The sequence below is a fragment of the Crocuta crocuta genome, unplaced genomic scaffold (genome assembly GCF_008692635.1).
Source record: "Crocuta crocuta isolate KB4526 unplaced genomic scaffold, BGI_CrCroc_1.0 scaffold303, whole genome shotgun sequence".
NCBI lineage: Eukaryota > Metazoa > Chordata > Mammalia > Carnivora > Hyaenidae > Crocuta > Crocuta crocuta.
The window spans coordinates 786,936-800,969 of NW_027528276.1; the positions used below are offsets into that span (position 1 = coordinate 786,936).

General features: G+C 40.1%; 1 protein-coding gene across 6 annotated transcripts in view; it reads right to left on the reverse strand.

Annotated features, from left to right (window-relative positions):
• KIAA0319L (KIAA0319 like) overlaps nt 1–14,034 on the reverse strand; it is a 94,485-nt gene that overhangs the window by 24,486 nt on the left and 55,965 nt on the right. For all 6 annotated transcript variants that reach the window (XM_077753099.1, XM_077753100.1, XM_077753097.1 and 3 more), the window contains 6 exons: nt 13,697–13,943; nt 11,232–11,333; nt 8,228–8,325; nt 4,476–4,563; nt 3,176–3,268; nt 1,234–1,366 (listed from right to left, as the gene is read on the reverse strand). In XM_077753099.1, the coding sequence (XP_077609225.1) occupies nt 1,234–1,366; nt 3,176–3,268; nt 4,476–4,563; nt 8,228–8,325; nt 11,232–11,333; nt 13,697–13,943 (761 nt within the window). The remainder of the gene's footprint in view (nt 1–1,233; nt 1,367–3,175; nt 3,269–4,475; nt 4,564–8,227; nt 8,326–11,231; nt 11,334–13,696; nt 13,944–14,034) is intronic.

Sequence of the window (14,034 nt, forward strand, 5' to 3'; positions counted from 1 at the left end):
AAGATCAACCTGGCCCAAGCTAATTTCATAAATGCTAAAGCTCCTATATTAGAAATCTAAGGTAAAAACCAACTCACATATTCATTTTAAGCCAATGAGAAGGTTCCAACCTTGTTGAATGGCAGCTGCCTTTCATTCACCTGAAATCTTGAGTCAATGAGACTGCTAAGTCCTCTTTATTTACGTGGCAGGTGTTGTGCTAGGACATTTATCACTGTGTCTCTGGTAGTGTGTAAACCAGACTCATCGCAGATCCAGTGGGAAGACAGACACCATGAATGAACTATTGCCCCATGGCAGGTGCCACATAGAGGCACCAAGTGCAACAGTTCCAGGGAGAGACGTATTCTCTCCTCTCGGAGGAGTCTCAGGACTCACAGAAAACTGAGCAGGTTGTTAAGGATGGGCAGAACTCCAATAGATTGAGAAGAGCATTCAAGGAAGCATAAACAAAATATGTATGGGTAAAGTCAGGGAGTGCAACAGAATGAGCCCTGACCTGAGGGTTAGAGAGCCTAGCGGAAACGTGTGACCCCAGAGAAGTTAGTAAATACAATGGGCTTCATTTTTCTCAGATGTAAAATGAAGATGGTATCATATACATACGGTGTTTGTATGATACTGACATACAAGTGCATTGTAACATATAAGGAGTTTCACAAACATAAAGTCATCCTCAGACTCTTATTAATCACATCCTACAAAGTCAACACTAGTTCCCAGGACTATCTTTGAATCAAATTCTCTAAACACGCCCCAAGAGACACATATCCTAGAAATTATATTGAAATAAACACACTAGTCAAAAGTAAAGATCTTGAGATCTCGTAAGTTGAGGAAGCATTTACCAAAGGGAAGAGACAAGATAGGAGTAGGTAGGCTCCTTCTAGATTTTTTCTGAGAAAAGGCAAAGGAAGATGGGCGCTTGCATTTAATGGCAGAAATCCTAAAAAAATGTTTGGAGATGTGCCAGGTGCAGCTTTGAGAAGGGCTAACTGTGGTGGGTCCTAATCTACTATGCAAGGACATTTACCCTAAAAACTTACCATTGGTGTGACCACAATCACCACAAGATTCAGAGAACTAATGGAGCCAAAGGCTGTATCATCAACTAAATCTACAATGACTTTGATATCTATTGGAGTTAACTCCTGGAGGAACATAAAACCCACAAGGGAAACACAGCCTACGGAAAAACACAGCCTAAGGTAAACTTGAAGGATCCTAATTTACCTGAAAGTGTAGTTTCCAGGGACAAGTTTACTTAGTTTTAATATGGCCGTATCTTCAGAAATCTTCTCTTCTCTCAGAGGTCCCTTAAGTTCTTCCCAATGGTATTGGACGATTTTATCATCATCAGTGCTTTCTTTGACCATAAAGAAACATCAGTTACAACATGAAAGCACTCGGTCTCAGCATTTATCCAGCTTACACAAACCAGGGCAACTACCCAGAGACATGAGGCTAGGAAAACTACATGAAATTACAAACTCTCTCCAGAGTGTTTCTTCCCTAGGAATATTGGGTCATTCTGCCTCTCTATGAATATTCCACTGTGTGGTTTTCCAAAGACTCCAATACAGGCAACCTCTGGTTAAAATGCCACTGTATGAAAAAAGGAAAATCAAAAATTCTTAAACATGTCAAAAGATACTCAACCTCACTTAAAATAAGAGAAATGAAAATTTAAATTACACTTCAAGTACTATTTTTTTAACCTATCCGATGGGTAAAAACCAAAGTTTCATAACACATATTATGGGTAAAGGTGTGGGGCAAGGCCCTCTCGCAAGTCATAGTGGACTTATGAGATACACCCTCCATAAAGAGCAATTTAGCAAAACTTATCTTTGCCCCTGCAGTTCCTCTTTGAGGAATCTATCCTTCAGGTATATTTGCACATGTGTTAAATGTCACGCTTACAAGATTATTCATGGCAATGTTCTCTGTATTAGCAAAAGACCGAAAATAACCTTACAGTCATCAACAGAGATTGAATGAAAACAAGTATATAGTCATAAAATGACATTATACAGCCATGTAATGGAAGGCTATGTAATCATTAAGAGAAAAATAAATGAAACACTATTTCATGTACTGACACAGAAAAATTCTCCAACCTAGAAAAACAAACATTGTACACAGAATGTGTGTTATGTGTCATCATCAAGACTGTATATGTATTTTCTTACATATGCATAGAATGCCTCTAGAAAGACCATAAAATACCACGGACAGTCTGGAGAAAAACTGGATAGTTGGGAGACAGGAATGGTAGTGATTCTTCTCTTTATGCTTTTACTATTTAACACTGACCTATTCAAAAATATAAAGTAAAATGGTACTATGTGAACCCTCTGTACTGCTCTCACAAGTGCTTCTTCTGGTTCTCCCTTCCCTCTTGGCCTGCTATTCTTCTACCCTCCTCTTCTTGCCAGTAACATAAATGAGATGTTTAACCTTGCTACAGATTCCTCTGCTGGGGCTATGACAGCATCTGCCAAAAAGCACTGTGGGTGCTGAGACAATCAGGGTAATGGGGCCTTAAGAGGTCTCCAAGGAAACCAAGCAAACTCTGGTGAGATGACAGGCCTGAAACCTCCTTCACACGCAGCCCAGATGAGTGGCAGAGATCCCGAGGTCTTCTCATGTCACCCATCTGGGGACACAACTCTGAAGAGCACAAGGTTAACAAGCCCGGCCGGGGCATGGAGCACGTTCTGTGAGCCTCTCCAGGAGGAGGCTGACAAGAACCTTGTTAGGCAGTGAGGGCTGGGGGAGAGCTCCGCAGTCAAGACCCGCAGTTACTTATCTTGCTAGGAGAGGAAGGAGCTTTGTTTCCATAGATGAGAATGGAGACTCTATCTAAGCAAATTTGAAAACCAGCAAGTTTTATACTAAAATAATGCTAAGTATATGCATCATTCAACTTTCTTACCATCTCAAGAGAGCAGAAATATTACTTCAAACAAACCACATGGGGATTTTAAATGGGGTTTGTCTTGTTTTTTACTTCCTAATCATTTGCTTGAGATGGGTAGTAGTCCTATAACATGGTCAAGAAGATTGGCCTACACAGAACGCAGACAGTTGGCCCTGAATCTTCTACCAGACTTTTCTATCACAATCCACAGTGAATGCCTTTCTAAAACATCATGCCTCGACAAATACTCACGGCTGCCATCAATGACTGTAGAAGTGGTCGGCAGAGAGATCTCCTGGAACTGTGGGGACACAATGGCAACGGGAGGCCGATTCTTACGAGGTTCTGCAGGAAAATGACCCAGAAGAAATTGGAGGAGGGGCTTTATAAATTAGAGGAGGATCAGGCCTGTGTGCTTGGATTATAAGTCAGCTTCCATTACAAAACTGACTTATTGCTTGCAGCATTACCAAATGGGAAAGTCACAAGACCAGGCTGCCGTTCTACCATAAGATACCTGGAGTGTTCAAGCCTCTTCCAAGCCTGACTGCCCCTACAACCATGCCTTGTGCACACTTTCAATGCTCGTGTGCTGTCTTGTTCATGAAAAGTACTACAGCAGCACAAGCTGAGTAGAGGTGGACAACAAGCTTTGTGCAACAAAGGCCTCAGCAAGCAAACCATCCCTTGGCACGGTCTGTGCTGAAAAGACAACAGGGGATTTCTCAACCATCCCTGAGCTGATCGTTTGTGAGGTGATTAGCCCTGAGTGATGGGAGGGTCACAAACCACTCTGTCCACCCAAGTGACTGTGAGCTACAAACCCGGGGGCCTTTTCTTTGAGAAATAATCGACAGTCTTGATGTTAAACACATTTTGAAGAAAGTGAAAGGATTACCTTGGCTACAAAGTTCAAGGAACAAACAGAAGATCTATTACCAACAAGGAAAAGAGTATTAAGACTTTGTGCCAATGCATGTGCCATTTTCCAACTTCCCCCAAATTTCCCTAAATATGCAAAACAAGATACTTTGCTACTGCACTGTAATTTACCAATGGTGGATCACTTAAAAAGAATGATGGAATTTGGTTTCCAAGGTGAAAGAAGACTGGCAAGGTTTAAATGAGGAATTTTGTATGCAAAATCCGTATCTGGAAAGAGATCAAAAACAGCCAGCCATTTGGCTGATTCTCCTTCTACATACTTCTCCCAAGCTCCTGGCTTTCTTGTGTCTCTTAATCACAACACATGGTCCTCTCTCAGCATGACCTACTTGGAGAAGAAGTTCTCAGACAGACAGGCTATTGCTCAGGCCATACTGTGCTGGGGGCCACGTGACTACCGTTTCTCTGCCCAGCCAAATGTTCCAACTAGAACCAAAGTATATACTCTGCCACCTTAATCTTTTACTACATTGAACTAGGAATTGCCCAGTGAACATATTTTTTAAAAAAAAAAGGGAATTAAAAACCCCTCAAGTCAAATCTTCCCATCTTTGGGGATCCTGCAGAGGGAGCAACGGAGACTCAGCCAGGGCTCGGAAACACATACCTGGTTTTACTGTTACATTCACATAGCCTTCCCCGTGGCTATTTTGACCATCTACAATCACTCTGAATTCATACAGGCCTGGAGTAAGCTGCAGAAGTGAGAGAAGATCTCTTAGACAACCACAAAGAACAGCAATTCTATATAAAATAATACATATATCTGAAATTTCCATGCTGATACTGCACTCTCTTTTTGCACTGTTTCCAAAATGGAGAAAGTAAACTAGTTGAGGAGATGAAACAATGAATTATAAACTAAAGAACCATAGCTTCTAATGTGAATCTTATTACCAGCTGACTCTAGAACAACAAAAGGGAATTCAATATCTCTATACTCCCATTTTCTTTTCAGAAGAACATTAAGGGCCCAACAATCCTATTTCACAGAGTTATGAAATTAAAATAATCATCTGTGCAAAGAAAACCATTTTGTAAAAATACCAAATAGCTCCCAAATATCTGAATATTTTTCCCTCTTGATTTCTACTAACTGTATAAACATAAAATTAAAATAAGGAAAATCACCCACATTCCCACTGTCCTAACACATCAGGTAAACATATATCTCCTCTTTCCATCCTTGACCACATACAAAAAAATAGTTTTTAAGTAGTTTATTTGTTCAGCAAACATTTATTGAGAACCAATTATGTACTGGACATTACCCTACGCTTGGGGTTTGGAGATGAGTAAGATAAGATCACTACCTTTAAGGAACGGGACTTTCAGGGTCCAGTTAAAATCAAGGTGTGCATGAAGCGTTTTTGTTATTTTTATTTCATGTCTTTTATTAACCCATATATAATTCCTTGTCTTCCAGATTATTGAAGCAATAGGTCAGACAACATTTACCACAATAATGCCAGTCAAAATGGCTAGTGATGAAAACTCCAGCACCACATTCATCTGAAGGGCACTCCAGATGAAGGCGATTAATCTTGCAATTCTCAGGCACCTTATGGTATTTCAGGACCTTCTTTCTCTTATGCTTATTCTTCTTGGGAGTGGTGTTAAGACTTCTAATTTCTTTCCTTTCCTTTCCTTTCTTTTCCTTCTTTCCTTCCTTCCTTCTTTCCTTCCTTCCTTCTTTCTCTTTCTTTTCTTTCTTTCTTTTCTTTCTTTCTTTCTTTCTTTCTTTCTTTCTTTCTTTCTTTCTTTCTTTCTTTCTTTCTTTCTTTCTTTCTTTCTTTCTTTCTTTCTTTCTTTCTTTCTTTCTTTCTTAAGGTTTATTTATTTTTGAGAGAGAGAGAGAGAGAGAGAGTATGAGGAGCAGGGGAAGGGCAGAGACAGAGAGGGAGACAGAGAATCCTAAGCAGACTCTGCACTGTCAGCGCAGAGCTGATGCAGGGCTTGATCCCACAAACCGAAGATCATGACCTGAGCTGAAATCAAGAATCAGACACTTAATCTACTGAGCCACCCAGGCTTCCCTCTTCTTCCTTTTCTCAGCACTACCACAAAGTCGCAACAGAAAATGAAGAGTGGACTCCTTTTGAATGCTGCAGTCAAACAAAGTATGACCATCTTCCAGTTGCTTGCCAGAGAAGATCAGTCTCTGCTGAGCAGAAGGAATTTCTTCCTTATCCTGAATCTTGGCCTTTATATTTTCTATTGTATCTGAGAGTTCAACTTTGAGAGTGACGGTCTTCCTCATATGGATTTTCCTGAAAATCTGCAACTTGGCGGTGGTTCCACTGCAGATGGTGGATTGGAAAGAGAAACCTGCATCAAGCTTTTTATTATTCTTTCTTCTGTTCATTTAACATGAACACTTTCTGCATTATAATAGTCTTTTAATGGTCATTTTAAAGGCTGTAGAATAGCACATGAGTACATGTGTCATATCACATAAGCATTCCACATTGCTAGATATTTGGGTTGTTTTCAGATCTTTACTATTATAACTAATGCTGTGATGTACATCATTCAAACAAATGAGTTTTTTCCTTTCTTCTGAATTATTCTCTTTGAGAACGTGCTAATTGACTAGCATTTCTGACGTTTTTCTTCTTGAAAAGCTCTTATTCCTTGGCTTTCACTTCTCTGCCCACTCCTCATTTCCTTCAGTTTCTTTTCCTTCACACCTTTAAGGACAGTCTTCCCCAGGATTCTAACTGCAACCTGTTTATTTCTTCACTGTACACACTCTCTCGGGATGATCTCATCCATTACCATGGCATCAATGTCATCTCTCTGAGAGTGCTGTGCAGATTTCTCTCTCTAACCCAGATATGTGTCCTGATCTCTAGTCCCTGATCCCAGCTATTTCCTGGACATCTCCACTCAGATGTTTCACAGGTACGTCAAACTCTCTCTGTCCAAAAATAATTTCATCATCTACAAACTTAACCCAAACTTGCTTCTCTGTGTTCCTCATTTCAGTGAACATCACCACTGTCACACCAACACCTAAGCCAAAAGGCTAGAATTATCCTAGAATTTCTTCCCCAACACCACCATGGAATTAACTGATCACCAGGTCTAATTGAGTCGACCTCCATATGATATTTCTCACATCCACTCACTTCTCTCTATTCACACTGCCAATACCTAAAATTTCAACCATCGCAGCACAGTTGTTAAAAGCAAGAGCTTCAGGAATAGAAAGTTCCAGTTCAAATCTACCATTTAATAACACCATGAACTTTGGCTAAACTACTTTATTTTTCTAATTTTTAGTTCTGTCATTTGTAAAACAGAGATTAGTGTCTACATGTTGGGATTGTTATGAAGATAAAATGAAACAAGTGCACAAAACAATTAGCACTATGTCTGGCACACAGTAGGAGCTCAGCAGGTAATCTTTAAGTTTTTATTTATTTTGTTTTTTGGGGGTGTCTGGATGGCTCAGTCAGCTGAGCATCTGACTTTGATTTTGAACTCAGGTCATGATTCCAGGGTTGGGGATCAAGCCACACTCAGTGTGGAGCCTGCTTGGGATTCTCTTTCTTTCTCTCCCTCTACCCCTTTTTCCCGCTCATACTCACTCTTTCTCTCTCAAATGAAAAAATATTTTTTAAATAAAACTTGATTTCCCTTTTTCCCATATTTTCTCTCTAATATTTAGCCCAGTGGACATACTGCATCCCCTGCGAGGGTATTGTCAATCCATCTTTTACCCAGCACTCCATCATGATCCAGCCAGGCAAACTCTAAGAAATCGAACTCCCCAGGGCTTCAATACCCTCTGCACTGACCTAGTGCATCCCCTGTTATAATTGCCTGCTTCTGCTCAATATCACCTATGAGACTCTATTGTCCTTGCATGTGAAGATTTTGATTAATTCACTGGTAAACCCCCAATGACACATAACTAGTATACAATGAACAGCTGAAGAAAAGAGAAAGAATGAATGAATGAATGAATGAGCTTGCTTGGCCAAAGAATGCAAACATTTTTATGGCTCTTAATAACTACAGTGAATCCCAAAAAAGAATGAGCCAATTTACACAGTCTTGTGGCCACAAAAAACTTAGCTTATCTCCCAAATTCTAAAATCCTTATGTTACCCTTAAAAGCTGTTTAGTGTATATTTTCAGCTATCAGCACCATGCTTATACAGTCTTCTCACCATAAATGAACATTTGAGAATCATACACTAACAAATACTGGATGTCAGCCAGACTTTTGGAGGATTCACTTCTGAAAGACTGTTCCTGATTTAAGTGTGAACAGAAAATTCTACATTACATATTTTAGAAAATGGTCAGCAGCTGTACCCTGGCCCCACAAGTGAGAGGAGGCAAATTCACCTTGGATAGTCTGAGGATCTGGGAATGTTTCCCTTCCATCTCTCCACTGTAGTCTTCAGGATGAGTAATCAGCTGCCAGTCGTAGGTGTAGGTTTCTCCTATAGAAGGGCAGTTACAAAAATCATGAAAACACACACCTACACACAAAGAGGGCAGCCACACATGCTGCCAATAACAAATCTCTTAAATCTTGACAAGGCCTTAGTTTTTAAGATTCCACCCTAAAGCCTATAGGGAAAACCAAACATTTTGTTGAAAGAAAGGGTGGATTCGGCTGACTCAGCTACAGTTAGGGCTTCTTCCACTCTCTCCCAGCAGTGCTCTTTCCTGCTCCATACCCACCCTCCCTTTGAGAGAGGCCAATCCTCCCTCAGAATACCAGGTTGCTCATGGTGTGGTATCACAGTGAAAATACATGCCCTACCAACCACTACAGATGAACTTACTGGGAACAAAGGCCATTTTCTCGCAAAACTTCGTTTGCAACAAAGAACAGCAATGACTTCTAAATAACATGGTTCAAAAATAGCTTTTTTACAGAGTGCTAACAATGCTTGTCTCACTGAGGTCATCACACCCTGGTGAGTTAAAAGAGCTACTTCATTCCTGCTGAGCTAAATAACACGCTGCAGAAGATGGTAGGGGATGGCCCATTTAAAACAGGCCCCACTGAAATTAATTAAAATCAAATGAAGCATTAATGGTCCTCATTTGTAGCTCAGACTATATGACTGGGTAGGGCAAGGACAGAATCCTGTTATCTAAATGGAATCCCTCCTTCGTGAAACTGGTCTTAAATTTGGAGGGGGGTGGGAGAACTAAATTCGTGTCTGCCTAGGGAAGGAAGGCTTAGTTTACGTTACTACTCAAAAGGAAAAAAAGAAAAAACCTCAAAAGCATAACAGAGAATGGCCAAATCTAATTCCAAGATAGCCTTCATCTGAAGACCAGATTTTATTTTATAAGCCTGAGATACAAGATCTATTACTCTTCCTTCCTCTCCAAAATACTAGTTTTACGTTGGCCAGCTGTCAGCCCTGGGCAGCTCTCACAAATGTATTATGCAGAAGTCAGGTTAGGTGAGAAGCAGGAAAGCAACAGCAGCAGTGGGACTGGTGCTAAGAGATGACATTTCTTCCAACTGTAATTGGAAATTTTTTTTTTCCACACAGAAAACAGACTCACACTAGTTTGGGAACTGACAATTTTACAATATCTAAGGCTGGTAATGCAATTTCAAGAAAGGACAATATTCCTAGGCCAGAAAAGCTTGGGGGATGCATTATGCCTTACAGCCAGAAATTTGCTCACGGGTGGGAACAACTGAGGATAGGTCTGCTAGACAGGATGCTGGTTTAAGTGATTTAGGGCAGTGGTTTTCAAACCATGCCTTCGAATCCCAGAGGGATCCTGAGAGGCGCTTCAGGGACTGCCACAGGAGAAGAGGGGGAGGAAGAACTGGTCCTATTTATCTGTCCCCAAACTTTGGAAGTTTGAAACCATTCACCTCATGTATCTGATAAAGGCTGAGCAACTCATGGAGAGGAAAGTTGAAAAGAATCTGTTTTTCAACCTATGTGTTTTGGAATACTGATCTACAAGGTGACAGCAACTCACAGACATGTCCACATGCAAACGGGTCAGACGAGAAGATAAGCCAGAACCCAGTTGCTTTTACAAAACAGTGGAGGCAACTGCAGCTCAAGGCTGTTCTCTCCTCACCTCCGTCTTCAAAGGTCACCTAATTCATTCACCTTAACTTACCACCAGAGCGGGGAAGGAAAAAGCTCCTCTGGAGGAAGTTGGAATGAACTGATAATTTGAGGGCAGACATATAGAACAGAGAGGGCATTTAGGTTCTGGAAAAGTACTTTTGCATAAATGTACTATTTGCTATTAGGCCTATTAGAAAGCAGGACTCCTGTATAGGACAGGTGTACGTGTACCTAAGATGGGAAGACTCCAACCTGAATCCTAGAGCAGGACGTTCTACTTGACTCACCTTGTAATGAGAGGAACATAAACCCCATGCAACCATCTTCCACCAAAGTATGCTTCACTATTGTCAGAGAAAGTTTTAAGAAGTTCATATATGTTTCTAAGTCAAATTTTGGTATATCCTTCAAAGGTGAAAGGGATACTCATAGTATAAAAGTTTTCTTAAACACTGAATGAATCATTCCCTAATTTATACATTTTATAAATCTGAATTTTATTTATCACGTTGGGCTTGTCTTTTTTTTATGTCAAATCTATATTAGCAGTAGTCTTAAACAATTTTTTAAATTTTTTTATTTTTGAGAGACTGAGAGAGACAGCGCGTGCGTGAGCAGGGGAGGATCAGAAAGAGAGGGAGACACAGAATCTGAAGCAGGCTCCAGGCTCTGAGCTGGCTGTCAGCACAGAGCCTGACGCGAGGCTCAAACCCACAGACTGAGAGATCATGACCTGAGCCCAAGTCAGACACTTAACCAACTGAGCCACCCAGCCGCCCCTATATTAGAAGTAGTCTTGAATAACTTCTCTACAAGTTCTGTATCTACTATTTACTAGTTGTTTAGACAAAATAAATAGGTTAACCTAATCTAAGTTTCTTCCTCTTAAAATGCGTACAATACAACCTCCATTTAATGAACATCAGCTATATGCTAGGCACAGACCGAAGTAGGTCTCTTATATGCCATCTCATTTTGCCCTTAAAATAACCTCATAAAGTAGAAATTATCCTCATTTCACTAAGAAAAAAATGCAAACTTAGAAATGATTTGCTTAAAACTACTCAGCTAATGACTGGCTGAGCTGGGATCTGAACCAGGCTTGACATCAAAGCCCATGACTTCAAACACTATATTACACTGCCTCTTGCATAAGATAAATATTTGTGCATGTGCATACCATATCCTGTTCTCACAGGTCTCTTGCAATTAGTAAATGAGTTAAGGTGTGTAAATATTATTATCAATTATCAATTAAAGCATTATCCAACTGTAAGGGGATGTTTTACCTTCAAGTGGTTCTTGCAGAACAAATGCATTTAACTGCACTTCATTTTTAGGCAGGGTGATCTGGACACTCTTTCCAGCAGATACCACCAGTTCCTTAATAACTAGAAACAAAGAAAATATACAATACGTAAGAAATTAGATCCAGACTATCTCATTTCTCTCCCTCCTTTTGGGGCCCGATTTCTTTTATAAACAATATTCAGCTACTCTCTTTATTTCCTCATTATTTATCTACTCTCTAATCCCCTGAAATTTGATTCTGTCCGCACTTTTCCTCTAATAAAGATCTTTTGAGATCATCAACAAACTGGTCTTTAGCAAATCCAATAGCTCTCAACTTGCATACTTTACTTCTGTAGCATCTAATAATGCTAACTGCCTCGTTATTAAAACTCTCGGTTATCATGACACCATATTGTTCTACTTTTATTCCTTGTTCTCTGAGTTTTCCCCCCCACTGTATTTTAACCTCAGTCTGTCCCTAAGCCCGCTTTATATAGTACTTTCCAGAGTTCAATAATCAAAGTTCCACTGTCTCAAGGATCATCTTTCTGCTGATAAGTAACTGTCTAATCAAATACATCTATAACATTCCTAGAAGAAACACCAAATATTGATCATGAAGCTAGCCTTAATAATTTCTTTCTATTCCAATTGCTACAAACATAGACTTAGGTTATTCCAAGAATCTTAACTGGTCTTCTGCTAACACTCCCCACTGTAACCCATTCTGTCTTCTTCAATTAATACCCCCACCATGTTACTCTCCTACTTAAGACTCCCCACTCCCCTATTATGTTCAAGGTAAGGCCAACCTTGGTAGAGAACCATTATCATCTGATCACACCACCTCACCCTTCCTACTCAATTCTACCTCTAGCTATACTCATTTTCCCTCTGGTGCTCCATAGAAGACATAGTCTACTCTTGGGGATTTTGCTAATGTTATTTCCTTCAACTGGGGTATATGCTTTCTTTATTCTAAACCACTACTTTGTTTCTAGCTTAAAACCAGTCTTCTCTCCAAGAAATCTTCCCAGACCATTTCAGCTCAAACTTACCTACTTCCTGAACTACTTCAGCATTTCTGGTATTAGCAACCCACATCAGTTAATAGCTATATATGGTCTACATATTATTCAATAACTATTTCATACATGTCTGGGTTTCTCAACCTTGACACTACTGACATTTTGGACCAAATAATTCTTTGTTGTGGGTGGTGGGGGGAACTGTCCTATGCACTGTAAGATGGTTGGCAGGATCCCAGGCTGACACCACTAGGTGTCTACTGACACCTCCTCCATAACTGTAACAACCAAAAATATATGCAGGTTGTTGAGAACTACTATTATATAAATCTTATTTCTCTGACAACAACTGTCATTTGGTATGAGACCTAGGAACTAGAGAGCTTAAAGCAAACAAACGGCTGGTCCACCCATATTTCAAGACTGGAGGGGTAAGAAGGGCTTCTTAGACAAACATGAAACTTGAGATTTATCTGCTTGGGGTAAATAAAACACTTGGGATAAAAAACAAAAAACAAAACAAAACAAAACCAAAAAAACACTGCACTTGGGGAGAAAGGAAATCTTCCTTATGGAAGTATCAGCATTTAGACACCCTAGGAGGTTGAATAAGAATTCTCTGAAGTGACTTTCAAAAAAAGAAAAAAGAGAAAGAAAGAAAAGAAGAAAAGAAAGAGAAATCACTATACTCAGAAAGAGTATAATGGACAAAAATATAGTGTTGCTCAAACCCTTCACCATTACACCAAAAATTATAGGCATTCTGCCTGAACACAAAAATTACTTTAATGCCTCAGGATTGAAACCCCAAAATTTCATGTTATACCACTATGAAAAAAGACCCTAGGAAATAAAAAATCAGCAAAAATTCATTTTCACTGGCTTGGCTTCACCCTGTTACCTTTTCAGGGAATAAAGAATTAGTTTCCTTGATTAATCACTTCCTCCTAATACCTTAGAACAGAACTCATGAAGCACAGACTTGTTAAGGCAATACTCCTTATAAATTTCCTTCCTATGGGTTGCTTTAAAAATAAAGATGCTGCCAAAGTCAGAGAGACAAATAACTGACCTACAGTCAGCCATTCAGAAGGCATAAATAGATACGTAGATCCAACTGTCTTCCCACTGGCTTCTGTTTGTTTGTTTCCTTGAACATTACTTAATTCAATCTTGTGCGTTTTAGTCCCCAGCACAGTGGAATCTGGCTCTGGACAAAAGAGCCTCATTAATTCCCATAGGCTGGGGCCTTTTGAGAAAAGGATGGAGAGCCCCAAGTCCTATGATTACAAGCACAATAACAGGATTTATTTTCTCTAATCTACAGCACTCAAAAGTCATGCCCCCCTCCTTTTCTTGCAGTAGAGGGGATACTACGATCATATGCTCTACTTTTCCATCTTCTCTCCAAGGGCAGAAGCAAAGTGCCTCACCTGGGTATGGTGTTGAGGTGCTCTGGAAAGAGGCCTGGGGGTTAGGGGTGGCATAACTGTAGGAGGGAGCCACTGGCAGAGGGGTAACAATCTGAATTCTCTCAGGGCTTTTTGCGTGCTGAGTGCTAGGCGTAGCACCAGGATCCTCTGATGTCTCAGGCTGGACTGACACATTCTTTGACCAACCAGGAGTCTCCGCAGTCAGGACTGTGGTTAAGGGACTGGAAATTACAACTGCTTTGTGGACCTAAAGAAATGCAAACATTCACTTGAATGGGCAAAAGTTATACAGCCAGATTTTTAGGTTATGTCTCATAAAATAATTACACGTTAAATGT